This window comes from Entelurus aequoreus, linkage group LG07, assembly GCF_033978785.1.
Source record: "Entelurus aequoreus isolate RoL-2023_Sb linkage group LG07, RoL_Eaeq_v1.1, whole genome shotgun sequence".
Taxonomy (NCBI): Eukaryota; Metazoa; Chordata; class Actinopteri; order Syngnathiformes; family Syngnathidae; genus Entelurus; species Entelurus aequoreus.
Window position 1 is genome coordinate 78,355,391 of NC_084737.1, and position 27,143 is coordinate 78,382,533.

Consider the following 27,143-nt stretch of genomic DNA (forward strand, 5'->3'; position numbering starts at 1 on the left):
TTGAAAAGGCTTAATTCAACCTGCAGTCCACACTTATCATTACTTCATGTACCATATAGAATAAGTTTGCGGTCCGCACATGCCGAAATAATTCATACACAAAGCGCACCAGGTTAAAAGGCGCACTGTTGATTTTTGAGAAAATGAAAGGATTTTAAGTGCGCCTTATGGTCCAAAAATACGCTTTTTTAATCAAGTGATTCCTTGCACTGTAAAAAAAAAAAAAACTTATTTTTATGGTTAATTTACTCTAAATTTCTACTGTAATGTTTCCATTTTTTTAAATAGTTTATAAAACTGTAGAATTGAAGACATTATCTGTAAATAAACAATCCCCCTGTTATTTTAAGTAATATGCCAGTAATGACAAACTATGTATATTTCCATTTCTTTTACAGAAAAATACCAAATTAATTATACATAGCATTTTCTGTTTTCTTAAATTACTTTCAAATTCATGTAAAATTACAGTAATTATCTTTCATTAAATATGTAGCTTGTTATATAAAAGTCTATGTCCATGCTAACAATCTGTAGAATAAAGGTATTTTTCTGCAGAACTGTTTGCATCGTCACTTTATTAAAGGTGGTTGATCTAAATAATTTAGTAAAAATCTGTAAAATTACGATATTTTTCCGCAAAAAGTTTCATGAAAATTTCTCTAAATATAACGTTTTTGATCATTATTTGGTTTACAATGTTTTACTTTAAATTTTATGGTTTTCATTTGGCAGCCGTAGCTGCCAGTAGATGACCGTTTTTTTACAGAATTTTTTTTTACAGTGTGGCGTACCACTAGCTTGCGAATCACTGGTCTAGTAAATTTGTTGTTTTTCTGCATTGTAGGGTCCATTTGTGCATCTTTCCACCATGATGGGAGACTATCTCAGCAACCTCATCTCTCTTGTACAAGTCACTAAAAAGGTAAAGGGACTATCTCGTTGTTCCAGTGTGTTAAAATATTCGGCAATATTTCAAACACCAGGTAAGGATGAACAAACATCACCCATTTAAATTATTAATCAATTTCATTAGCGCTTGGTCCACCAAAACAGCACAAATTGTACATGTAACATGCCTTTTGAAAATAAAAATAAACATTTTAGATTAGAAATATTGTATAAAAACAATGCAATAGAATGTGCTACTAACAACTAGAGTAGCTTTATAAAGTAATGTTATAATAATGTACAGTATTTACCTTAGACAGTGGACTTATACACTTCCATCAAACACACCATGAGTAGCTTCTCTATATTTTCATAGATAAATGTCCGCCGTGTAGATATTATTTTAACATTCTTGGTTGGTGTTAGACTAATTATGCTTCAGCATGGTGCAGACTAGCAGTAATACGCTTGTACTACTTTGTCAAGTGGCCTACAGACTACAGACCGTTTTGAATGATTTATTTCTTTAATTCAATTAATATTATACCCTTCTTCTTCTCAGCACTGTCCTTCTCACTCACTTTTGTGGTTCCTATGTTTGGAAAAACTAAGTAATGTCGAGCTTATCTAATGCGAGAAAGTAAATAAATTGGGGATGTCCGATAATGGCTTTTTGCCGATATCCGATATTCTGATATTGTCCAACTCTTTAGTTACCGATATCAACCGATACCGATATCAACCGATACCGATATATACAGTCGTGGAATTAACACATTATTATGCCTAATTTGGACAACCAGGTATGGTGAAGATAAGGTCCTTTTTAAAAAAATAAATAAAATAAAATAAGATAAATAAATGAAAAACTTTTTTTTGAATAAAATAAAGTAAAACAATATAAAAACAGTTACATAGAAACTAGTAATTAATGAAAATGAGTGAAATTAACTGTTAAAGGTTAGTACTATTAGTGGACCAGCAGCACGCACAATCATGTGTGCTTACGGACTGTATCCCTTGCAGACTGTATTGATATATATTGATATATAATGTAGGAAGCAGAATATTAATAACAGAAAGAAACAACCCTTTTGTGTGAATGAGTGTAAATGGGGGAGGGAGGTTTTTTGGCTTGGTGCACTAATTGTAAGTGTATCTTGTGTTTTTTTATGTGGATTTAATTTTTTTTTAAAAACGATACGATAATAAAAAAAACGATACCGATAATTTCCGATATTACATTTTAAAGCATTTATCGGCCGATAGTATCGGCAGGCCGATATTATCGGACATCTCTAAAATAAATAAATTTTGGGCGAATCTTTGTGACATTTGCTATCCCAACTAATGACGGGGTTGCGTTCAGTTAAAAATGTTGCTTGTAACCTGAAGCATGAAAATTAGCCGTGAGGAAGTTCTTATTTTAAAAAGGGCTCTATTATGCAAAACCAACTTTTCTTACATATTGGTTCCTGCTGTTGTGCATTTCGCATCTGCATAAGTCCCGAAAATGTTAAATCAAAGTGCGGCGATGTTTATAAAACAATCTTGCCTTCCTGCCTACTTCCTCTAAACTGTCTGTTTGGAATGTGCACAATTGGTGATATCACCAATAGGTAACATATGTGGTATAAATCTACTTAGACTGCCTTGTGCACACCCGCCTTTTTAAATTTATGCGCGCGCATCTGTATTTTTATATATATATATATATATATATGTATATATATATATATATATATATATAATTTTTATTATTATTACTCTTTATTAATGTATTTATTTATTTAATTTTTTTTAAATATATTTTATCAATATTATTTTTTATTTTTCCCCTCCCTCGGGGAAAACTCGACAGGGCGGTTGCTGGTTGTTCCATCTCCATCGTTGGGGTCCCTGCGGGTGGGGTGGGTGGGTGGGTGGTTCCCGTGGCCCCATGCTGGGCGGTCCTGCTGCAGGGGACTTGGGTGGGGTGGCCGGGGGCGGGCCGCGCCGCGCTCTCCGGGGGTGGGGGGGTGGTTAAATCTTTAACACATGTTGTTGACCTTATTAAACATTTCACCAGCTCCTTGAAAAAATGTTTTTAACTGGAGGAGATTTTTTTCTTTGTTATTACCTTAAGTAGGTTGTCATGTTGTGTGCATCACACGGTTAATTCATTTATAATGTGCAACAAAGTGTCCCTACCTGTAAAGTAAACAATGCAAGAAGACACTTGCTGTGATCACAACTTGCTATACTGCCCTCAAGTGGTCACAAAAAGAACTTGTTTCTGCACTGTGGAGTCCCTTTCGGCATAGAAATGATTTATAAAAGGTCAGGACTTAGGACATAATGGTGTAAATAACTCGTTTTACCCAAGGAAACTACATACAGTGACAATTGAAATACTTGATCAAATTACATTGGTAAAAATTCAAAAGTCAAACTGGATTCAGATGTCAAAGTCTTCATTACGGAGTAAGCACTGTCCTCAGAGTTGTATGTGAACAAAGTCGCCTCCATCACAATAAGAACCAAATGTGTCTGAAATGTATAGTTCAGGGGTGTCCAAACTTTTTCCAGCAAGGGCCGCATACAGAAAAGTTGAAGGCTCTAGGGGCCACTTTGTACTTTTTTGTACATTCAAGACCCGAAAACCTCTTACATGCCAGTTATTATTAGTTTTTTTTATTTTGCATGATTTCCTGTCCAGCGCTCTTATTTTTTGTTCCACGTCCTTTTTTCGTCCATTTGCCAGCTGAGCGCTGGCGCCGTCACCTGTCCCTGGTTGCCAATCAGGATGCTTTTGGGGACTGGATTATTTTGCTTTGTACCCCAACGTAGTACCTTTTGCACTTCATACGTCTCTTTTCCATTTGTGCACCTGCCTTTCTCTGGTAAAGAAGACTTATTTTCTGCACTTGCCTGCCATCTCTGCACCCCGGAGTGCCTAATGTAACAAAAACTAATACAAAGTAGTTGAATCAATTATTCTCATTATTTAATTATTTATCAATATTAGTATGATTATTACATTATAAGGCTTAGCACACTCAAAATCTTACCATTACCATTCTTTTCTGCACTTGCCTGCCGTCTCTGCACCCCGGAGTGCCTAATGTAACAAAAACTAATACAAAGTAGTTGAATCAATTATTCTCATTATTTAATTATTTATCAATATTAGTATGATTATTACATTATAAGGCTTAGCACACTCAAAATCTTACCATTACCATTCTTTTCTGCACTTGCCTGCCGTCTCTGCACCCCGGAGTGCCTAATGTAACAAAAACTAATACAAAGTAGTTGAATCAATTATTCTCATTATTTAATTATTTATCAATATTAGTATGATTATTACATTATAAGGCTTAGCACACTCAAAATCTTACCATTACCATTCTTTTCTGCACTTGCCTGCCGTCTCTGCACCCCGGAGTGCCTAATGTAACAAAAACTAATACAAAGTAGTTGAATCAATTATTCTCATTATTTAATTATTTATCAATATTAGTATGATTATTACATTATAAGGCTTAGCACACTCAAAATCTTACCATTACCTTTGTTTTCTGCACTTGCCTGCCGTCTCTGCATCTACATAAAACGAAACGTAACAAAAAACTAGTACGATTTAGTTCAATCAATATCAATACTTATTATTATTCATATTTAGCTTTCGCAAACTCTAAATCTTACCATATCTTGCAAGAAATGTGTACATATGTTCATCAAACACCATGTAAAAGACGCACAGGTTAACAGCAATTTTGGTTTTCAGGTCCCATTTTGGGGGAATTTGGTCTGGTTCCATTTTTCCTAAGCACAAATTGTATTTTGCCGGTGTCGCGGGCCAATTAAAAACGAGCTGCGGGCCGCAAATGGACACCCCTGGTATAGCTGAAGTTATAATAGTTTGTTTAAGAACACAGTATTATCGCATAATTATAATATTACAAACAGATGTTTTTCTCAAGCCGCTGCACCTCCCTTGAAGTGTGCAGGCACCTTTAAAAGTGTTTATAGAATTATGGCAGAATTATTGGCTCATCCGTTGATTGTCTTGCATAGAAGAAAGCGCAAGGAGACATGTTGGTGGTAGCCGCCTCCGTCGGCGTCGCTAGCTGCTTCGGTGCACCAGTAAGCGGTGAGAAAGAAAATGATTCCGCAAATCAATTCTTCCTGCATTGTGTTCATCTTCACACTGGATTTTCCTCTTCACAGATCTAATTTTTTTTTTTTTCCAGCATGTTCTTTCTTTTCTCAACATGAATAACTTCAGATGTTCACGTATTTTCTCCATGTTCTGCCCCTGTAAGGTGTGCTCTTCAGCTTGGAGGTGATGTCCTCTCACTTCTCCACCAAGAACTACCTGCCGTCTTTCTTCTCCGCGGTCTGCGGGGCGTTGACCTTTCGCTTGTTCTCCGTGTGGAGTGGAGATGAAGGTAAATGGAAAAGGGCAAAGTGAGGGATTCTAGGGGTGTGTCGAGGTATTTTAACAAAAAAAAAGTACCGTATTTTTCGGAGTATAAGTCGCGAAAATGCATAATAAAGAAGGAAAAAAACATAAGTCGCACTGGAGTATAAGTCGCATTTTGGGGGGAAATTTATTTGATAAAAGCCAACACCAAGAATAGACATTTGGAAGGCAATTTAAAATAAAGAATAGTGAACAACAGGCTGAATAAGTGTACGTTATATGAGGCATAAATAACCAACTGAGCACGTGCCTGGTATGTTAACGTAACATATTATGGTAAGAGTCATTCAAATAACTATAACATAATAATATAATAATAATACCTGGGATTTATATAGCGCTTTTCTAAGTACCCAAAGTCGCTTTACATGTTTAAAAACCCGTCATTCATTCACACCTGGTGATGGTAAGCTACTTTCGTAGCCACAGCTGCCCTGGGGTAGACTGACGGAAGCGTATAGACCGGGGGTCGGCAACCCGCGGCTCTAGAGCCGCATGCGGCTCTTTAGCGCCGCCCTAGTGGCTCTCTGGAGATTTTTCAAAAATGTATGAAGAATGGAAAAAGATGAGGGGAAAAAAAATCTATTTTTTTGTTTTAGTATGGTTTCTGTATGAGGACAAACATGACACAAACCTCCCTAATTGTTATAAAGCACACTGTTTATATTAAATATGCTTCACTCATTCGAGTATTTTGCGAGCGCCGCTTTGTCCTACTTATTTTGGCGGTCCTTGAACTCACCGTATAGTTTGTTTACATGTTTAACTTTCTCCGACTTTCTAGGACGTGGTTTATGCTACTTTTTCTGTCTCATTTTGTCCGCCACACTTCCAACGTTGTGCGTGAGTGCACAAAGGTGAGTTTTGTTGATGTTATTGACTTGTGTGGAGTGCTAATCAGACATATTTGGTCACTGCATGACTGCAAGCTAATCGATGCTAACATGCTATTTAGGCTAGCGACATGCACATATTGCATCATTATGCCTCATTTGTAGCTATATTTGAGGTCATTTAGTTTCCTTTAAGTCCTCTTAATTCAATTTATATCTCATGACACATGTAATATGGCTTAATTTTTGCGGCTCCAGACAGATTTGTTTTTGTATTTTTGGTCCAATATGGCTCTTTCAACATTTTGGGTTGCCGACCCCTGGTATAGACATATAGCATATAGAACATGCTATACGTTTACCAAACAATCTGTCACTCCTAATCGCTAAATCCCATGAAATCGTATACGTCTAGTCTCTTACGTGAATGAGCTAAATAATATTATTTGATATTTTACGGTAATGTGTTAATAATTTCACACATAGGTCGCTCCTGAGTATAAGTCGCACCCCCGGCCAAACTATGAAAAAAACTGTGACTTATAGTCCGAAAAATACGGTATATGTTATGATTTAATGTTAGTAAGTGTAGCAGTTCACACTACCGTCTTTAATGAAGCCAGCATGGTATTGATTTCCCCTCAGTGTCCATATGAATGAATGAGTGAATGATCTTTATTGTCATTGTGCATGTACAGGTACAGGTCCAACGGAATTTAGGTTGCTTCCCCAAGGTGCTTTGCATTTAAAAAAAAAGAAGAAACCACACGATATACAAAAACAACACAATATACACAATATGCAATATGGCCTAAGACCACTCTAAGAGGCAATGTAGAAAAAAGGAGACAGTAACAAGTATAAAGTGACTAGAGAGGAGTAATGCTGGTTCCCAGTGTGCTGAGGGGGTGGGAGTCAGCATTTCCTACCTCCTATGCTGTGCAGGCATTTTATTTTGGATTAAATATGTAAATAAATATGATAACTATTGTCCAGTTGGCGTGTAATCGCTGATTGCACAGTGTATGTGTGTGTGAATGGTTTTTGGTCTTCATGTGTGCTGGGATTAACTGGTCAGTCGTAGAGGTGGGACTCTTTGGGAATTTCACGATTTGATTACGATTCAAGAGCTATGATTCGATTAAAACTAGATTATTGATGCATCTTTAATTTATGTACAAACCCCGTTTCCATATGAGTTGGGAAATTGTGTTGGATGTAAATATAAACGGAATACAATGATTTGCAAATCCTTTTCAACCCATATTCAGTTGAATGCACTACAAAGACAACATATTTGATGTTCAAACTCAAAAAATTTTTTTTTTTTTTTGCAAATAATAATTAACTTAGAATTTCATGGCTGCAACACGTGCCAAAGTAGTTGGGAAAGGGCATGTTCACCACTGTGTTACATGGCCTTTCTTTTTAACAACACTCAGTAAACGTTTGGGAACTGAGGAGACACATTTTTGAAGCTTCTCAGGTGGAATTCTTTCCCATTTTTGCTTGATGTACAGCTTAAGTTGTTCAACAGTCCGGGGGTCTCCCTTGTGCTATTTTAGGCTTTATAATGCGCCACACATTTTCAATGGGAGACAGGTCTGGACTACAGGCAGGCCAGTCTAGTACCCGCACTCTTTTACTATGAAGCCACGTGGCTTGGCATTGTCTTGCTGAAATAAGCAGGGGCGTCCATGGTAACGTTGCTTGGATGGCAACATATAAATGATAAATTGGTTATACTTGCATAGCGCTTTTCTACCTTCAAGGTACTGAAAGCGCTTTGACACTATTTCCACATTCACACACTGATGGCGGGAGCTGCCATGCAAGGCGCTAACCAGCACCCATCAGGAGCAAGGGTGAAGTGTCTTGCCCAAGGACACAACGGACGTGACGAGGATGGTAGAAGGTGGGAATTGAACCCCAGTAACCAGCAACCCTCCGATTGCTGGCACGGCCACTCTACCAACTTTGCCACGGCGTCTTGAAAATCCGGGGGAGAAGGTGTAAATCTCGCGCCAGGCCGTACCCATACCCGCAGCAGGTCTCCAAGGTGAACAGCCTCTGGCAGGTACAATGTGGTCTGACGAGTTCACATTACAAATTGTTTTTGGAAACTGTGGATGTCGTGTCCTCCGAACCAAAGAGGAAAAGAACCATCCGGAATGTTATAGGCGCAAAGTTGAAAAGCCAGCATGTGTGATGGTATGGGGGTGTATTAGTGCCCAAGACATGGGTAACTTACACATCTGTGAAGGCACCATTAATGTACTGAAGGTACACACAGGTTTTGGAGCAACATACTGTATGTTGCCATCCAAGCAACGTCTTTTTCCATGGACGCCCCTGCTTATTTCAGCAAGACAACGCCAAGCCGCATTCTGCACATTGTGATATCATGAGAGGCTAGCTCTCGGCGGGGTATGACAAGAAGTGCAACGCATCTCAAGATAAACGTAAAACAAATATTCAATTATGGATTTTAGGGGGATTTACAGCAGCAATGGCTCTGCAGCACAGTTAGGCCTCACCTCTCCTGTGGTGCGGTCCTCATAGGGTTGCCCACCCTCCTCAATGGTCCACGTCAGGGATCCTCGTTGTTGCTCCAACTTTGGTTGGCTTCCACACAACAACCTTCTCCTTTGCAGCTGATTACAATTGTTCTTGTCTCTCTTTCCACACTCCTCCTACTGACATGCTCGCTGGCCTTAAAAGTCATGCATGGCAATCACTTGCTGATTAGCCCCAGGTGTCAGGGGTGCGCTGTGTGGTGGTGTGCTGCCGCTCTCCACCAGATGGGGCCAAAACTCCTGTATGTTGGAGCCATCTCAGGGGAATAAACTTTCCCTCCAGGACACAGCCTCTTGTGATGTCACAACGTGTTACAACAGCGTGGCTTCGTAGTAAACGAGGGCGGGTACTAGACTGGCCTGCCTGTAGTCCAGACCTGTCTCCCATTGAAAATGTGTGGCACATTATGAAGCCTAAAATACCACAACGGACTGGTGAACAACTTAAGCTGTACATCAAGCAAGAATGGGAAAGAATTCCACCTGAAAAGCTTCAAAAATGTGTCTCCTCAGTTCCCAAACATTTACTGAGTGTTGTTAAAAGGAAAGGCCATGTAACACAGTGGTAAAAATGCCCCTGTGCCAACTTATTTGCAATGTGTTGCTGCCATGAAATTAGTTTGAACATTAAATATCTTGTCTTTGCAGTGCATTCAATTGAATATAAGTTGAAAATGATTTGCAAATCATTGTATTATGTTTTTATTTACGACTTACACAACGTGCCAACTTCACTGGTTTTGGGTTTAGTATTCAGTACGTTTCAGAAGGGCGTGCAAACTGACAGTTGCACACACGGCTGCAGGATCAGTGCTCGCGCTGCACAGACAGACAATGGCCAGACGAGAATCCTCCGTCCTATGTGTGTGTGTCAACATTTTGGACGGTCAGAAATATAAAAAAAACATTACACATTTTGTCTATTCTACGGAGCCCCTAGAGGGACATGGGGGAAATTTGTTGTATTTTTTTTATTTTAATTTTATTTTTTTTAAGACATGTATCTCGTGGATAAGTAAAAACACAAACATTTTTAAAAAAAAACTGCCAGCAGACACCAAAATTATTTTTAATCAGCCCCATCAGTCATCCAGCATCTATGAAATTTTAAAAGGAAATTGCTGAATAGTACGGAGCCCCTAAAGGGACATGGGGGTAATTTTTATTTGTATAATTTTTTATTTTTTTAAATTTATTTTTTTAGACATGTATCTCGTGCACACGAGAAACTATCTCGTGCGCTAGAGAAACTTTCTAGTGCGCACAAGAAACTTTTTATAAAATTATACCAAAAAATATAAACATTTTATAATTTTTTTTTTTTTTTTTTTAGACATGTATCTCGTGCGCATGAGAGTTTCTCGTGCGCACGAGATACATGCCTATAAAAAAAAAAATATTACTATTATTTTTTTATAACTTTATAAAAAGTTTCTCTTGCGCACGAGATACATGTCTAAAAAAATAAATTAAAAAAAATAAAAAATTATACAAATAAAAATTACCCCCATGTCCCTTTAGGGGCTCCGTACTACTCAGCAATTTCCTTTTAAAATTTCATAGATGCTGGATGACTGATGGGGCTGATTAAAAATTATTTTGGTGTCTGCTGGCAGTTTTTTTTTTTTAATGTTAGTTTTTTTACTTAGGAAATATAATTCTATAATATATCAACATGAAAAGACATCTTCCGTTATGCATTTTCTTGCTTTTGTCATTCTTGACACACGAATGCGCTGGTGATGCGATCCACAGCCTCGCGCACAGAATTAAGTGTCAGTGGGTTTATGCAATTCAGAACAAGGTGTTGCAGATTATAGATGTGTGATGCTGGTTCAACACATCACACACAGGTAGGAGCATGATAAGATGAACACGCAGAAAATGATCGTCTCCGTGGCAAAAGCCCCATATGCACGCAAAATCTTCGTTTAAATAAGGCGGTCTGAACCACTTGTCAATTGCCCGTGCAGTAGATCACACGCAACACGCTGACTCATAGTACACGCTATTTTATTTTTTGCACACGCTGTTTAGCGTGTGGTTTTTGGATCTTAGTAAATCAGGCCCCAAGTGGGGGAGATGTCTTGCTCAAAGGTCAACGCGGTGTCAATGCGGTGCCGTGTGTACCTTTTTTGTTATTGTTTTTTTAAATTCAATTGGTGTTAAGCACTTTATGTTGCAAGTGCTATATAAATAACCAAATGCAGTACTAATTTAGTTCAAATCCCTCCATCCACCCCCAATAGTCATACTTTCTTCTGTACAGTGGGTTTCTGAAGTGTTCCTGAGCCCATGTGGTGATATCCTTTACACACTGATGTCGCTCGTTGATGCAGTACAGCCTGAGGGATCGAAGGTCACGGGCTTAGCTGCTTACGTGCAGTGATTTCTCCAGATTCTCTCAACCCTTTGATGATATTACGGAGCGTAGATGGTGAAATCCCTAAATTCCTTGCAATAGCTGGTTGAGAAAGGTTTTTCTTAAACTGTTCAACAATTTGCTCACCCATTTGTTGACAAAGTGGTGACCCTCGCCCCATCCTTGTTTGTGAATGACTGAGCATTTCATGGAATCTACTTTTATACCCAATCATGGCACCCACCTGTTCCCAATTTGCCTGTTCACCTGTGGGATGTTCCAAATAAGTGTTTGATGAGCATTCCTCAACTTTATCAGTATTTATTGCCACCTTTCCCAACTTATTTGTCACGTGTTGCTGGCATCAAATTCTAAAGTTAATGATTATTTGCAAAAAAAAAAAAAAAAGTTTATCAGTTTGAACATCAAATATGTTGTCTTTGTAGCATATTCAACTGAATATGGGTTGAAAAGGATTTGCAAATCGTTGTATTCCATTTATATTTACATCTAACACAATTTCCCAGTTCATATGGAAATGGGGTTTGTAGTTCAAACCCTTCCATCCACCCCCAATAGTCATACTTTCTTCTGTACACAGTACTTCTTTACACACTCAGCCTCATAGCTGTTTAATGGCTAAATCCGACCTCTATACTACCAGTCTACTTGTCTTTAGCAAATCCAGGCTACAAGAGTTTGCAAGTAAGTCAGAAACGAACGCTTAGCCATTCAGACTGTTGTCGATCGTTTTTTGAAAGGCAAGGCAGTTTTGTCGGCACTTATCGTTCAACATCAGCGGCTGAGCCCTTTTTAATGCTCTTCCACCTCAATGAGCACAAATCAATACAGCCAGGTTCAATAAGCCTTACAAAATGTATTTATAGAGGAGGGTACGCATTTAACTCTATATGTGGTAGCTATACACAATACTATGAGGCATGCATTCATGTTGTTTTATCCTTACAGAGACTCTGCAAGTGTTGTTTAAAACACATTTCCCTTCTGCTATACCTTTCTTTCCATTGGAGATTCTGATGTTTGCTCTCTTGGGGTGAGTAGACTCTTCACATTCTATTTTTATTACAGTCTCAGGTTTGCCTATGCCTTCCTAAAAACACCTGACATCAATATTCAGATCAGGCCATGTGGAAACTGGCTGATGTGCTATTCTTCCAATTAGCATCCTTATGACTTGTAATGACTTCCGACTGGGGCTGCTCCAGTTGAAAAAAAAAGAAACATGCTGTCTTCTGTGTGTGTGTGTGTGTGTGTGTGTGTGTGTGTGTGTGTGTGTGTGTGTGTGTGTGTGTGTGTGTGTGTGTGTGTGTGTGTGTGTGCGTGTTGGCAGGCTGCTGTGTGGCGCTGTGAGCTGCTCGTACCTCTTCCTGCATCGCTGCATGCTGCAATTCACCACAACAAATGTTGGCTTCGTCAAGATGCTGAAAAGCGAGTAAGAGGAGACTCATATTGTATATTTGACAGTCAATCTTTTTACCCCAGTGATAGTAATTACCATATTTTCCAGACTATAAGGCACACTTAAAATCATTATTTTTTTCTCAAAACTCGACAATGCGCCTTATAACCCAGAGCGCCTAATGTGCGGAATAATTCTGGTTTTGCTATTTTATTTGGTACATGGTGTAATGATAAGTGTGGCCAGTAGATGGCAGTCAAACATAAGAGATACATAGTATGACTGTCATGATCCGCGGTCCAGTTCATGTTTTCGTTATGTTCTGTTAGTTTGACTCCATAATTCCTGTTTTTTGTGCACTCTTGTTTGTTTTGGTTGCCATGGTTGCGTATGATTTTCACCTGCCGCTGGTGTTCGGGACGCTCACCTGGCTCTAATCAAGAGACACTATTTAAGCCTGCCTTTGCCAGTCGGTCGGCCTGGCGTCATTGTTCGGTTCTATTTATGCCAAGTGTTCGCTTCATGCCTGGTCCACGTAAGTTTGTTTGTTCATGCCACAGCTCGTAAGTTTTCTAGTTCATGATTACAGTGCTAAGTTGTGGTTCTTTAGCTTCTCGTGCGAACGGCATGCTTTCCTTTTGCTTGTTTCCTGTTTTTGGTTTAAGCTATGATTTATGACAATAAATCATACTCCTACCTTCACGCTTTGTCCGGAGTTGTCCGTTCTGCATCCCGGGAGAATGACCCCGCAGTGAAAATGACTTAAGTAAACAACACCAACATTTTATATGTTCCATTGAAAATATAGAACATTGCTCACGGCGCTCAAAAATCTATCAAAATGTTTTAGTACGACTTTGGTAAGCTATGAAGCCACACCGCTTGATGGATTGTACTGTGCTTCAACATAGGAGTATTATTATGGTGTGTGTATAAGGTAAGACATATTATCCGGCGTTTTGTTTCACAATATTATGCAAAACAACTTTTCTTACCTTCTAATACCTGCTGATGTGTATTTGGGATCTGCATAAATCCTGAAAAATTGCACGCGTCTGCCTTTGTAGTCCGTAGTCCGCAGTAGTCAATAAGCTTCTTCTTTTTCTCTATCTTCTTGTTATGGGACATTCATCCTCCGCTGTTGCCATTTCTAATACAAAGTAGTGTAAAGTTCTTACTTATATCTGTCAGTAAACTCGCCATGAAAGCGCTAAAACATACCGGTGTAGTGAGTTTACATTATTCACCCAAGGAACTTTAGTTATAAGAGCATTCCGGTCAGACGGTTTTTCACGGGACACATTTCCGGCGTTGTTGTTGTTGTTTCCGGATGAGGAGATGCTGCTCCGTTATTGATTGAAGTAAAGCCTGAATGTCATTAAAACGGTTAGCTCCATCTTTTGACACTTCTTCCACCCCCGTCCTTGCACGCTACACCGCTACAACAAAGATGACGTAGGAGAAGACGCTGTCAAAGGTGAGCCACGTAAATAAGACCGCCCACAAAACGGCTCACCCGGAAGCGACTGTCAGAAAGCGGCTTGAAGATGATCTGAACTTTAACTTGAACAAAATTCCATACAAAATAAAAATGCATTGTTTTTGTTTGTCTTTTACAAAAATATGCATGTCTTCAATGTTTATTATATTGGTTCAAACACCGTTAAAGCGGCAACAACGTTTTTTGAAGTACTGATTTGGTACTAGTATTGGATAAAATGTAAACGTTACCCGTCCCTACTCAAGATGCAAGTAATCAAATGTTCACAATATGACAGAATTTTTAATCAGGAATGGTACACTGCAAAAAGTCAGTGTTCAAAAACAAGAAAAAAAAAATACAAAAATGAGGGGTATTTTATTTGAACTAAGCAAAATTATCTGCCAGTAGAACTAGAAAATTCGGCTTGTCAAGACTTTCCAAAACAAGTATAATTAGCTAACCTCAATGAACCCAAAAATACCTTAAAATAAGTATATTCTCACTAATAATAAGTGTACTTTTCTTGGTAGAAAAAAAAAAGAGACCTTTTTGCTCAATATGTTGAAAAATATTCTTAAATTAGGTAAATGCTAGTGACATTATCTTGACATAATGATATGCGCTCGGCATCATGATTTTTTTTTCATGCTTGAAGTAAGAAATTATCACTTTAAAAAAGTAGTTTTATACTTGTGAGTGTTAATCTTAAGGCCCAAGCTGTTTGTTTACATGCTTTTTTTTTTTTGTTATTTCTCTTTGCTATTTGGGCTTATTGGACCCTAATTAGAATACAAACTAAGAATCATCTTTTTATATGATGTACTTAGTCCATAAGTAACAAACGTGTACTTCATGTGTAGTGACATGCTAATTCTTATTTTTACACTTTTCCCCCGCCCCAAATTCCATCGTATGTTATACTCTTCTGACACCACCAGATGGCAGTATATGTGTCCACATAAGCGGCCATAAGACCCCAATTCAGTAGTGTACACAATTTTGGAAATAAGAGCTAAAAGGTGCTGTCCACGCATGTGGCCAACTAAGCCTTTAGTGTTGATGACACAGCTTTGCAACACTTGATATTCTAGTTTCAAGCATGTTTTACTCAATATAGGTCATCAAATCTCAGCAACAAGCTGTAATATCTTACTGAGATCATTTAGGACCAAAACCCTTAAAACAAGTAAAACACTCTAACATAAAATCTGCTTAGTGAGAAGAATTATCTTATCAGACGGAAAATAAGCAAATATCACCCTTATTTGAGATATTTAATCTTACCTAGATTTCAGTTTTTGCAGTGTAGAACTGCACCTATGAGGTCTTTCTCATATGTTTCCATTTAAATGGAATTCAAAAAGTGTTAGAATAGGTTAATTTACTGAAAATAACCTCAGTAATGCAATGGAAGCAATAGTTCATGTGCTTGTGAATCTCTCTGCAGGAAATGTCTGTACTCTGCTTTGGTGACCTTCCTTTTGGCATCTCTGACCTATTCTCACTCTCTGGGTCAATACATGGCTTCTAAGGTGAGGCTTCCATGCATACTACTGGACTGTTGTGTTATTGTTGCAACAAAAGGCGTGATGGATAACATTGCGTTGATGTCAGCACACCATGAAGCAGCTGCTCACCTCCTTACTGGACTGCAGACAGTGGACGTCTCAATCCCACAATGTCTCTGAGCAACTGGATCCAGAGGCTTTGTCTGAGTGGGGCTCATCTGTGCGTCCTGTCTACCTGTCTCTGGCTGTCTTTCTGCTCATGAAGGTAGAAACAATGCAAATGCCTATTAGGGACTGAATGAACCTGCTCCCTGGAGACACAATAAGCACTAATAACATGCAGAGGATGACATTTTATCGCACTGTGAGCCAGATAAAGACTGCTTAACATTTGAGGCGGTGGTACGGTCTGAAATGTGACACTTTTTATTTTATTTTATATCGCCCAATAAACTTCAATTTGCTATTATTTGAAATGCCACCAGAAAAGAGCATCATTTTTTTTTTTTAATTAACGAAATAAAAAATCAGCTTTTAAGGCAGGCCTGGGCAATTATTTTGACTTGGGGGGCCACATTTAGAGAAAAAAATGTGTCTGGGGGCCGGTATATATCTATTTTTAGGAACACTAATACAAAACTTCACAATAATGTCTGATTGAATGCTAAAAACGTTATGACAGACCGCCTTAAAAACGTAATGGAATTTTACATTTTTCTATGAACGATAAAACACAGAATATTGACAAAATAGGAATGTCACACGCCCTTTTGATCGACATATTTTACAATCAAGTGAAACGCAACAAAAATGCAACAAACAGTGAAATATGAACGTGAAGGGTAAAAAATAAACCCACCTACGATCTGATACATCTGATATATCACTAAGGTTTAGAACTTTGTTGTGAAAATCTCCTTCCGCGTCTGTGGAAACGCTTCCCGCCCACACTGCTTGGTGCCTCGTCTGAGCTGCTGTGACGTAGATTACCATAGTAACTAATTAGATTACCATAGTAACTAATTAGATTACCATAGTAACTGGTATGTGAGCCATAAGCGCAGATTCCAACCATTGAAATTAGGGATGTCCGATAATGGCTTTTTGACGATATCCGATATTCCGATATTGTCCAACTCTTTAATTACCGATACCAATATCAACCGATACCGATATATACAGTCGTGGAATTAACACATTATTATGCCTAATTTGGACAACCAGGTATGGTGAAGATAAGGTCCTTTTTTTAAAAAAATTAATAAAATAAAATAAGATAAATAAATTAAAAACATTTTCTTGAATAAAAAAGAAAGTAAAACAATATAAAAACAGTTACATAGAAACTAGTAATTAATAAAAATGAGTAAAATTAAGTGTTAAAGGTTAGTACTATTAGTGGACCAGCAGCACGCACAATCATGTGTGCTTACGGACTGTATCCCTTGCAGAATGTATTGATATATAATGTAGGAACCAGAATATTAATAACAGAAAGAAACAACCCTTTTGTGTGAATGAGTGTAAATGGGGGAGGGAGGTTTTTTGGGTTGGTGCACTAATTGTAAGTGTATCTTGTGGTTTTTATGTTGATTTAATTAAAAAGAAAAAAACCAAAAAAAAACGATACCAATAATAAAAAAACGATACCGATCATTTCCGATACTACATTTTAAAGCATAATATCGGCAGGCCGATATTATCGGACATCTCTAATTGAAAGATTTGTATAGTTCAAGACTTACGGTCATTAGAAAACATCACTACACATCATAATGGCAGCTACACTTACCATCTTAGAGATCTAAAAAAATTATTTGGGAATGTCCGGCGGGCCAGATTGAAAAGCTTAACGGGCCGCATGTGGCCCCCGGGCCTTAATTTGCCCAGATCTGTTTTAAGGACTCAAACTGTTCACACCTTTATCCCTTTTATTCACATTTAAAGGGGGACTGCATTTTATTTGTGTTTTTTTTTGCCTATCTTTCTCAATCATTATGAAAGTCATGACGACGGATGTTTGTTTTTTAATGTAATCTAAATATTAAATAAATGCGATCAGAAGTTCGCTTACAATGAAGCCTTGGGGATATGTTCAATTCTGCCTAAAGGCCCCTAAAAAAACATCCAAACACCTCCATTGAGGTTTTATATATATGCTTTAAGTATATAGGTAATGTAGTAACGGTTACATTTATAATAACATTTATTATTTACATATTTTGATCATTTTAAGCATACGCGGTGCATTAATTTCAAAAACGCATCACAGCGTTTGCTTTTTCTTTTTTCTTCATCACTGATTATTACTCACTGCAGACTTAATAAAAGCCAACAAACATAATAAAATATCACTTATTGACAAGATCTGCTGTCATTAGGATGCCAACTACTGGGCTGTTCATGTATTCCCATTTAGATGAAAAATGTCTCATAATCCTGGCGAAGAAACGGGGTGAGTTAACAAGCGCTTTCCGTGTCGTCCTCGCCAGTGTCAGGTCCTACATGGCAGTCAAAGTATCCCAACTTGTCGGATTATATTCTCGGCCACCTACTTTCCAGGTGAGATGCATGATATTAGATTTTAGATTTTAGATTTAGATTTATTGGTCCCCGTTGGGGAAATTCATTTTCACTGCCGTACATTTGAACAATAGACATTACACATCACGAAACAAAAATAACAAAAAGACATCATACATGACCAACACACATTTACAGGCTTGTAAATAATATATATGACCTACAATATAAACTTACAGGGAGCAAGGAAACGAGGATGTAAACATAAGGACACACAGAAGTGATTATGTCGCCGCAATAAATAAGTCGCCTGCGTTAGCACTTATAATAACAATATCATTAATACTTTGTTAATATTAAAATCACGAAATGTAAATGGAGTATTGTTGGCGCTTTTTGAATGGTTATTTATCTGATTTTATGGGCGGAATAGTGCAGCTCCCATTGGCTCCACTCTAAGCGGACTTTTATGTACATTTATTTAATATTTAGAATGCATTGGAAAAAAAAAACATCCGTCATTATGTCTTTCATAATGATTGTGAACGATAGGCAACATTTTTTAAAAAAAAGTGCAGTTCCCATTTAAGGAATAATTACCGTATTTTTCGGACTATAAGTCGCAGTTTTTTTCATAGTTTGGCCGGGCGTGCGACTTATACTCAGGAGTGACTTATGTGTGAAATTTTTAACACATTACCGTAAAATATCAAATAATATTATTTAGCTCGTTCACGTAAGAGACTAGACGTATAAGATTTCATGGGATTTAGCGATTAGGAGTGACAGATTGTTTGGTAAACGTATAGCATGTTCTATATGTTATAGTTACCGTAATTTCCGGACTATAAGCCGCTACTTTTTCCCCTCGTTCTGGTCCCTGCGGCTTATACAAGGGTGCGGCTTATATACAGCCTGTTCTTCTCCGACACCGACGAAGAGGATTTCGGTGGTTTTAGTACGCAGGAGGAAGACGATGACACAATGATTAAAGACTGACTTTTCATATACCGGTAGGCTGGTTATTTTGATAACGTACATGCGAGCACTTTGTATTACTTTGCACCGTTGTATTATTTGTACTCTGCACGAATGCTGTTCGCCATGTCAAAGATGTGAAAGTTTGATTGAATGATTGAAAGATTTATTGTTAATAAATGGGACGCTTTGCGTTCCCAAACAGTCATCTCTGTCCCGACAATCCCCTCCGTGGTAGCAGGAACCCCTATATACCACGGTAATTACACATCAAAACCCTGCGGCTTATAGTCGGGTGCGGCTTATATATGGAGCAATCTGTATTTCCCCCTAAATTTAACTGGTGCGGCTTATAGTCAGGTGCGGCTTATAGTCCGGAAATTACGGTATTTGAATGACTCTTACCATAATATGTTACGTTAACATACCAGACACGTTCTCAGTTGGTTATTTATGCCTCATATAACGTACACTTATTCAGCCTGTTGTTCACTATTCTTTATTTATTTTAAATTGCCCTTCAAATGTCTATTCTTGGTGTTGGGTTTTATCAAATAAATTTCCCCAAAAAATGCGACTTATACTCCAGTGCGACTTATATATGTTTTTTTCCTTCTTTATTATGCATTTTCGGCCGGTGCGACTTATACTCCGGAGCGACTTATATTCCGAAAAATACGGTACACAGTTACCAGAAAATATTTACTAGTATTCATATAATGGTGTGTATTCACAGAAAAACCTTGTGTCCACGCACATTCATAAATATTCACTATAATAATGACAATAAATTGTATGATAATAATAAACAACATAAAATCCTCATATTCTACCTGGTAGCACTGCAACATTAAAACATATGAATTGTGGATTTGTGTCTAATGTTTGACACATTGGAGTATGTGTGTGTGTGTGCGTGTGTGTGTGTGTGTGTGTGTGTGTGTGTGTGTTTGTTTGTGTTTGTGTCTGCTTTTCAGCTGTGGATGTCAGTGCTAGCCTGCACTCTGCCACTGCCAGCGGGTTACTTCATGCCAGTTTTTATCTATGGTGAGTCAGGCCTTGAAATGTCTATAACAATACTTCTCTATTAAATCATCCTGCTGTGATTCCCAGTGGTGACTGTGACCCAGTGGTGACCTCAATCAGGACCACCAGATGGCATACTTGCCAACCCTCCCGAATTTTTCCGGGAGACTCCGGAATTTCAGTGCCTCTCCCGCAGGGCCGGCCCGTGGCATAGGCCGTATAGGCAAATGCTAAGGGCGCCGTCCATCAGGGGGCGCCACGCCAGTGCCACAAATGTTGGAGAAAAAAAGAAGAAAAAGTTGGTACTATTATTTCTAAATACAAAAAATAATCCGACGTTAATTAAAATGCAAAGTAAAGCCTATCTAATAGAAATATTATTTGTTACAACATTACGTTAGGTAATTACAGTACTCCCACCTTACATTCCTCAGGGACATTTGTAGTAGATCTTTTAAGCAGGTGTTTTTTGTTTACATTGTTATTGCCTTCTGGTTAGCTAATGTTTGCCCTGCAGGTAATAGTCACTTTTCCACCCCTTTATATATTAGGTATAGTTGTAAGCCTAGTTGTTAAAGTGCACATCATTAATGTTAAGTAAGCAATATCACATGAGAGGAAATGCTGTTTTTTTAATTTGAGCACTGCTGTGATTCGGTTAAAGATAATCATAACATAACATTCTCATAAAATATGTTAATTTGCTTTCTTTAAGTAAAAAAAAAGGTCAAAGACAAAGCTATTCGGTTTTTTGTGAGTATATACACTTCACTGCCGATGTGGGGAGGGTGGGGAGGGCCGCCACCTAAAATCTTGCCTAGGGCGCCAGATTGGTTAGGGCCAGGCCTGCTCTCCCGAAAATCTCCCGGGACAACCATTCTCCCGAATTTCTCCCGATTTCCAGCCGGACTTAAGGCACGCCCCCTCCAGGTCCGTGCGGACCTGAGTGAGAACAGCCTGTCGTCACGTAACCACAGAACACTATCTGGCTACTTTTTGGTTGGCCAACGGTTTACGTTGTATTGCGCCCCCTGACGGCAAGTGTGGGAGTCGGTTCTGAAGTATGAAGTAAAGAGACGTAACTTCGTCACCTCGCCTGGTTATTGACTCCAACCCAGAATATTACACTGCCCATACCTATGCTCCTTCAAAGGCTGTGCTACTGGCTGCAAAGCATTGCACTTTCAAATACAACAATGAGTAGAGAGGAGTGTTATGTGTGTGTATATGTGTAAATAAATGAACACTGAAATTCTATTATTTATTTTATTTATATGTATATATATAATAAAATACATATATATATATATATATATATATATATAGCTAGAATTCAATGAAAGTCAAGTATCTATTTTGTATATATATATATATATATATATATATATATATATATATAATACACTACCGTTCAAAAGTTTGGGGTCACCCAAACAATTTTGTGGAATAGCCTTCATTTCTAAGAACAAGAATAGACTGTCGAGTTTCAGATGAAAGTTCTCTTTTTCTGGCCATTTTGAGCGTTTAATTGACCCCACAAATGTGATGCTCCAGAAACTCAATCTGCTCAAAGGAAGGTCAGTTTTGTAGCTTCTGTAACGAGCTAAACTGTTTTCAGATGTGTGAACATGATTGCACAAGGGTTTTCTAATCATCAATTAGCCTTCTGAGCCAATGAGCAAACACATTGTACCATTAGAACACTGGAGTGATAGTTGCTGGAAATGGGCCTCTATACACCTATGTAGATATTTCACCAAAAACCAGACATTTGCAGCTAGAATAGTCATTTACCACATTAGCAATGTATAGAGTGTATTTCTTTAAAGTTAAGACTAGTTTAAAGTTATCTTCATTGAAAAGTACAGTGCTTTTCCTTCAAAAATAAGGACATTTCAATGTGACCCCAAACTTTTGAACGGTAGTGTGTATATATATATATATATATATATATATATATATATATATATATATATATATATATATATATATATAAGAAATACTTGAATTTCAGTGAATTCTAGCTATAAATATACTCTTCCCCCCTTAACCCCGCCCCCCGGCCACGGCCCCGCCCCGCCCACCCCGACCCCACCCATCTCCCGAATTTGGAGGTCTCAAGGTTGGCAAGTATGCCAGATGGCAATGTTTTTCTCTGATTCCAGTGTGTGTTTTTATATTTAATACAGAGCAGTGTCTCAATTGTGAAATTAAAGTACATACAACAACATTATGGAATTGTTCCATGGGGGGTGAACTTGGAATGTGGCGTGTTTTATCTAAATGTCTTAGTTTTTGCCTTCTAAGCCACTTTCTTCATTAACAATTAGAGGCTCCCCAGAGGGGATACATTATGGTCGTCTATGGGCATGACATTTTAGTTTCTTGTCTGACTTCCACTCCCTGCTTCCACTTGACCTATGGGGCAGTAATGGTTAAGTCCAATTAATTCTGTGTAGAAATTCTGTTCATCTGTTGCTGAGGTAATTAAATGTTTTATGTGAAGTTGAATAATGAATCATGCATGATTCATGTTTTTTGTGCAAATATCACCCATTGGAAGACAAATCAGCATTTTAAAAAGAGGAGTCAGTAAGAGAAAATATTTATATAAAACTACTGACTGTTTTTTGTCAGGGGCAGCCATTGGCCGTTTGCTTGCAGAGGGAATGATTTACATATCATCCACCACAATGACACCAGGCAATGAGTGGTCGTCTATAAATCCTGGAGGCTACGCACTTGCAGGTACAGTACAACAGCTGATTGAATCTTTTCAGTGCTTCTATACATATATACATACATATGCGCACACATAGGTTCATACGCTCCCACATACATACACACGTACAGTACATATCCACACACTCAGAGTTCATACATCCACACGCACATTCACTGTACAAACATACATATACTGTACATACACTACCGTTCAAAAGTTTGGGGTCACCCAAACAATTTTGTGGAATAGCCTTCATTTCTAAGAACAAGAATAGACTGTCGAGTTTCAGATGAAAGTTCTCTTTTTCTGGCCATTTTGAGCGTTTAATTGACCCCACAAATGTGATGCTCCAGAAACTCAATCTGCTCAAAGGAAGGTCAGTTTTGTAGCTTCTATAACGAGCTAAACTGTTTTCAGATGTGTGAACATGATTGCACAAGGGTTTTCTAATCATCAATTAGCCTTCTGAGCCAATGAGCAAACACATTGTACCATTAGAACACTGGAAAGATAGTTGCTGGAAATGGGCCTCTATACATCTATGTAGATATTGCACCAAAAACCAGACATTTGCAGCTAGAATAGTCATTTACCACATTAGTAATGTATAGAGTGTATTTCTTTAAAGTTAAGACTAGTTTAAAGTTCTCTTTATTGAAAATAAGGACATTTCAATGTGACCCCAAACTTTTGAACGGTAGTGTATACAAGCACATATACATACATACACTCATGCATATAATCACGTTTCATCAAAAATATATTAACGTTGTTTCCCTATGGGAAACTGGCTGACAAAGCTTAGTCTATTGTTACTATAACAATCTACAAGGTTAATGCCATTCGCTTCTCTTTCTTCCCCTCCATTTATCTGCTTTCTTTTGTAATTCAAGTTATCATTACATACTGTATATGTATTGTTGCATATGAAACAGTTGTGTTGTTGATAATAGAGGTAATTATTATTATTCATTATCAATAGCGCTATCTCTCCTGGCAACCACAGCTGCTAGTATATTGCCCTATTTTTTTGTAAACATGTTAAGAATATATAATATTTTTCATAATAATTTAACATAAGCAAAAACAGTTAGTAACTGTAAATTCAACTGATCTACATTAACATACTGTAATGTCCTATACATCGTGACTGTATTTTTACATTGAATTCCTGGAAACCACAGATGAAATTGTGCAGACTTTTTTTTACAGCGTAGCTATGAAAACGTTCTAATTATTATTAATGATACCTACTTTGCGGAATTGTGTCCGTAACCAATTAACTGCAAAAATCGGGGGATGAATGTAGTCATAATGGCTGGCATCAGCACAAATGAAAAATTTAAAGTTCTATGCATATTTCAGGATTCGTACGGGTGCTTAAAAACCTTGAAAATGCTTGGATTTTAATGTTGTGTTTTCAAGGTTTGAAAAATGCTTGAATTTTTGGGTGAAGTGCTTGTAAATGCTTGGAAGTGTTCATCATATTTCCCGGCAGTCTGACTCAATAGGCTAATTATAAAATGGAAAAAAAATAAAATACATTTTCTTAAAAATGAAAGCTACACGCTTGATCTGTTGGCTTTGCACGAGCCCTTACACTAGGTTGTTGTCATGCCAGAGCCGTATATAAGCCCCCAAGAGGACAGTGGTTCATGTCCATGTCGTTTTAAAGGCCTACTGAAATGAATTTTTTTATTTAAACGGGGATAGCAGATCTATTCTATGTGTCATACTTGATCATTTCGCGATATTGCCATATTTTTGCTGAAAGGATTTAGTATAGAACAACGACGATAGATATCGCAACTTTTGGTATCTGACAAAAAAAAGCCTTGCCCCTACCAGAAGTAGCGTGACGTAGTCAGTTGAACATTTCTGCAAAGTTCCCTATTGTTTACAGTGATGGCGGCCAGAAGTGAGAGCGATTCGGACTGAGAAAGTGACGATTTCCCCATTAATTTGAGCGAGGATGAAAGATTTGTGGATGAGGAAAGTGCAAGTGAAGGACTAGTGGGGAGTGGAAGCGATTCAGATAGGGAAGATGCTGTGAGAGGCAGGTGGGACCTGATATTCAGCTGGGAATAACTACAACAGTAAATAAACACAAGACATATAAATACTCTATTAGCCACAACACAACCAGGCTTATATTTAATATGCCACAAATTAATCCCGCATAAAAACACCTAGGTGTTTGTTATGCTAGCTCCTAGTTCCTAGCTCCTAGCTCCTGTCCATATAACCCGCCAATACAATTCAAACACCTGCACAACACACACAATCACTCAGCCCAAAGGACCGTTCACCTAACCCAAGGTTCATAAAGCTTATATATTTACCCAAAGTTACGTACGTGACACGCACGTACGGGCAAGCGATCAAATGTTTGGAAGCGCAGCTGCGTACTCACGGTTCTGCGTCTGTGTATCCAAATCAAAGTAATCCTGGTAAGAGTCTGTGTTGTCCCAGTTCTCTACAGGCGTCTGTGTATCGAAGTCAAAGTCCTCCTGGTAAGAGTCTCTGTTGTCCGAGTTCTTCGATCTTGACTGCACCTTTCGGGAATGTAAACAATGAAGCACCGGCTGTGTTGTGTTGCTGACTTCCCTCGCCGAATACTCCGCTTCGCACCGACAACTTTCTTCTTTGCTTGCTCAGCTTCTTTCTCCATAATGCAATGAACAAATTGCAACAGATTCACCAACGCAGATGTCCAGAATACTGTGGAATTATGAAATGAAAACAGAGCTATTTTGTATTGGCTTCAATGGGGTACCGATACTTCTGTTTCACTGGCTACGTCACGCGCATACGTCATCCTCCAAAGGCGTTTTCAACCGGAAGTTTAGCGGGAAATTTAAAATTGCACTTTATAAGTTAACCCGGCCGTATTGGCATGTGTTGCAATGTTAAGATTTCATCATTGATAAATAAACTTTCAGACTGCGTGGTCGCTAGTAGTGGCTTTCAGTAGGCCTTTAATGAACATTGGATGGAAAATGATAAATACAAACTTTGGATAAAATGTGGGCTAAATCCATGTGTAGCCTGCTGCAAAGTATGCAAAAAGGAAATCCAGTTTTTCGCAATGGGATAGTCAGCTCTCTCGAGTCATATGAAAGGTAAGCCACAGAGATTACTAGCCCTACAAGTTAACTAACGATAGCTAAAGTTTTGTTTTCTAACCTTTTGGTACATTAAACTGTGAGATCAGCGCTAGATTACATGTTAATTACGGACAGTTATTACGAGCTATGAAAGGAAAACAGCGAGCGTTTGTCAATGATAAACTATAATGTTAAGAACTTTCCTCAACTAAAAATCAATTTGTTATCATAGCCACAGTTATAAGGCTAGATATGCTTAATGAAACGTGACCGAGGTGTTGTGAAACAAACACAATATTTTCCTTTAATATATTATCCTTATATTAATGTGGAACAGTTTTGCTAATAAATGAGTGAAATTGACATTTTGAGGGTGCGTGTATTCATATCACATTATGTTAGTTTACAAGCACAAATACGGTGTGAATCAATCCGTGCTGTTCGATGTCATTGACTGCTGTAAGTAAGAACAAGAACAAGAAATTTGAAGAACAACACAAATGGAGACACATTTGCAAACACCAATGACATTGAATAGTCTACAGAAACACTGCTTCATTTTCTATGGCCCATTCAGTTAATGATAACTGCTGGTTCAATGTTAGGCTTAAGTTTTAGCTGTCATGATCCGTGATCCGGATCATGTTTTGTATTTTCTGTTTGTTTTGGACTCCTTTAGTTCCTGTTTGTGCACCTCCTGAATTTAGTCACCATGGTTACTTCTGATTTTCACCTGCCTCTGTTGTTCACCTGTCTCTGTTGTTCACCTGTTTGTAATCAAGAGACACTATTTAAGCCTGCCTTTGCTGATCACTCGTCCTGGCTTCTTTGTTTGCTCCCCTTTACTGTCACGTAAGATTTGTTACTTCATGATTCCAGTGCTAAGTTTTGCTTGTCTCCTAGCCTATGCTGCGTCTTAGCTTCCCGTGTGTTAGGCACGCTTGCCTTTTTGTTGTTTTGCCTGTATTTTGGTAGTTTGGATGATTTAAGAAGAATAAATCAAATCCTACCTTCACGCTTTTGTCCGGAGTTGTCCGTTTTGCATCCCGGGAGAACGAACCATGCAGTAAGCCGCAACCAAACCGTGACATTAGCAGGTTTTCCGTAGTTTTCCTACAGACAGCATTTGGTGACCTCAAACAACGAGGCTATGGATTGATTCACACTGGTTTTTCGCCTTTTGAGGGGTACTGGAAAAACTGGAAAATTGATCTTGAAAGTCGTTAAAAAGTGCTTGAATTAG

The 27,143-nt window shown here is 38.1% G+C and overlaps 1 protein-coding gene across 1 annotated transcript in view; it reads left to right on the plus strand.

The window, feature by feature from the left end:
• Positions 1-27,143, plus strand: part of clcnk (chloride channel K) — a 49,440-nt gene that overhangs the window by 12,603 nt on the left and 9,694 nt on the right. The window contains exons 7-15 of the mRNA XM_062054532.1: positions 848-925; positions 4,951-5,026; positions 5,199-5,324; positions 12,100-12,184; positions 12,482-12,583; positions 15,481-15,565; positions 15,648-15,806; positions 20,020-20,089; positions 22,706-22,816. Coding sequence (XP_061910516.1) covers positions 848-925; positions 4,951-5,026; positions 5,199-5,324; positions 12,100-12,184; positions 12,482-12,583; positions 15,481-15,565; positions 15,648-15,806; positions 20,020-20,089; positions 22,706-22,816 — 892 coding nt within the window. The remainder of the gene's footprint in view (positions 1-847; positions 926-4,950; positions 5,027-5,198; positions 5,325-12,099; positions 12,185-12,481; positions 12,584-15,480; positions 15,566-15,647; positions 15,807-20,019; positions 20,090-22,705; positions 22,817-27,143) is intronic.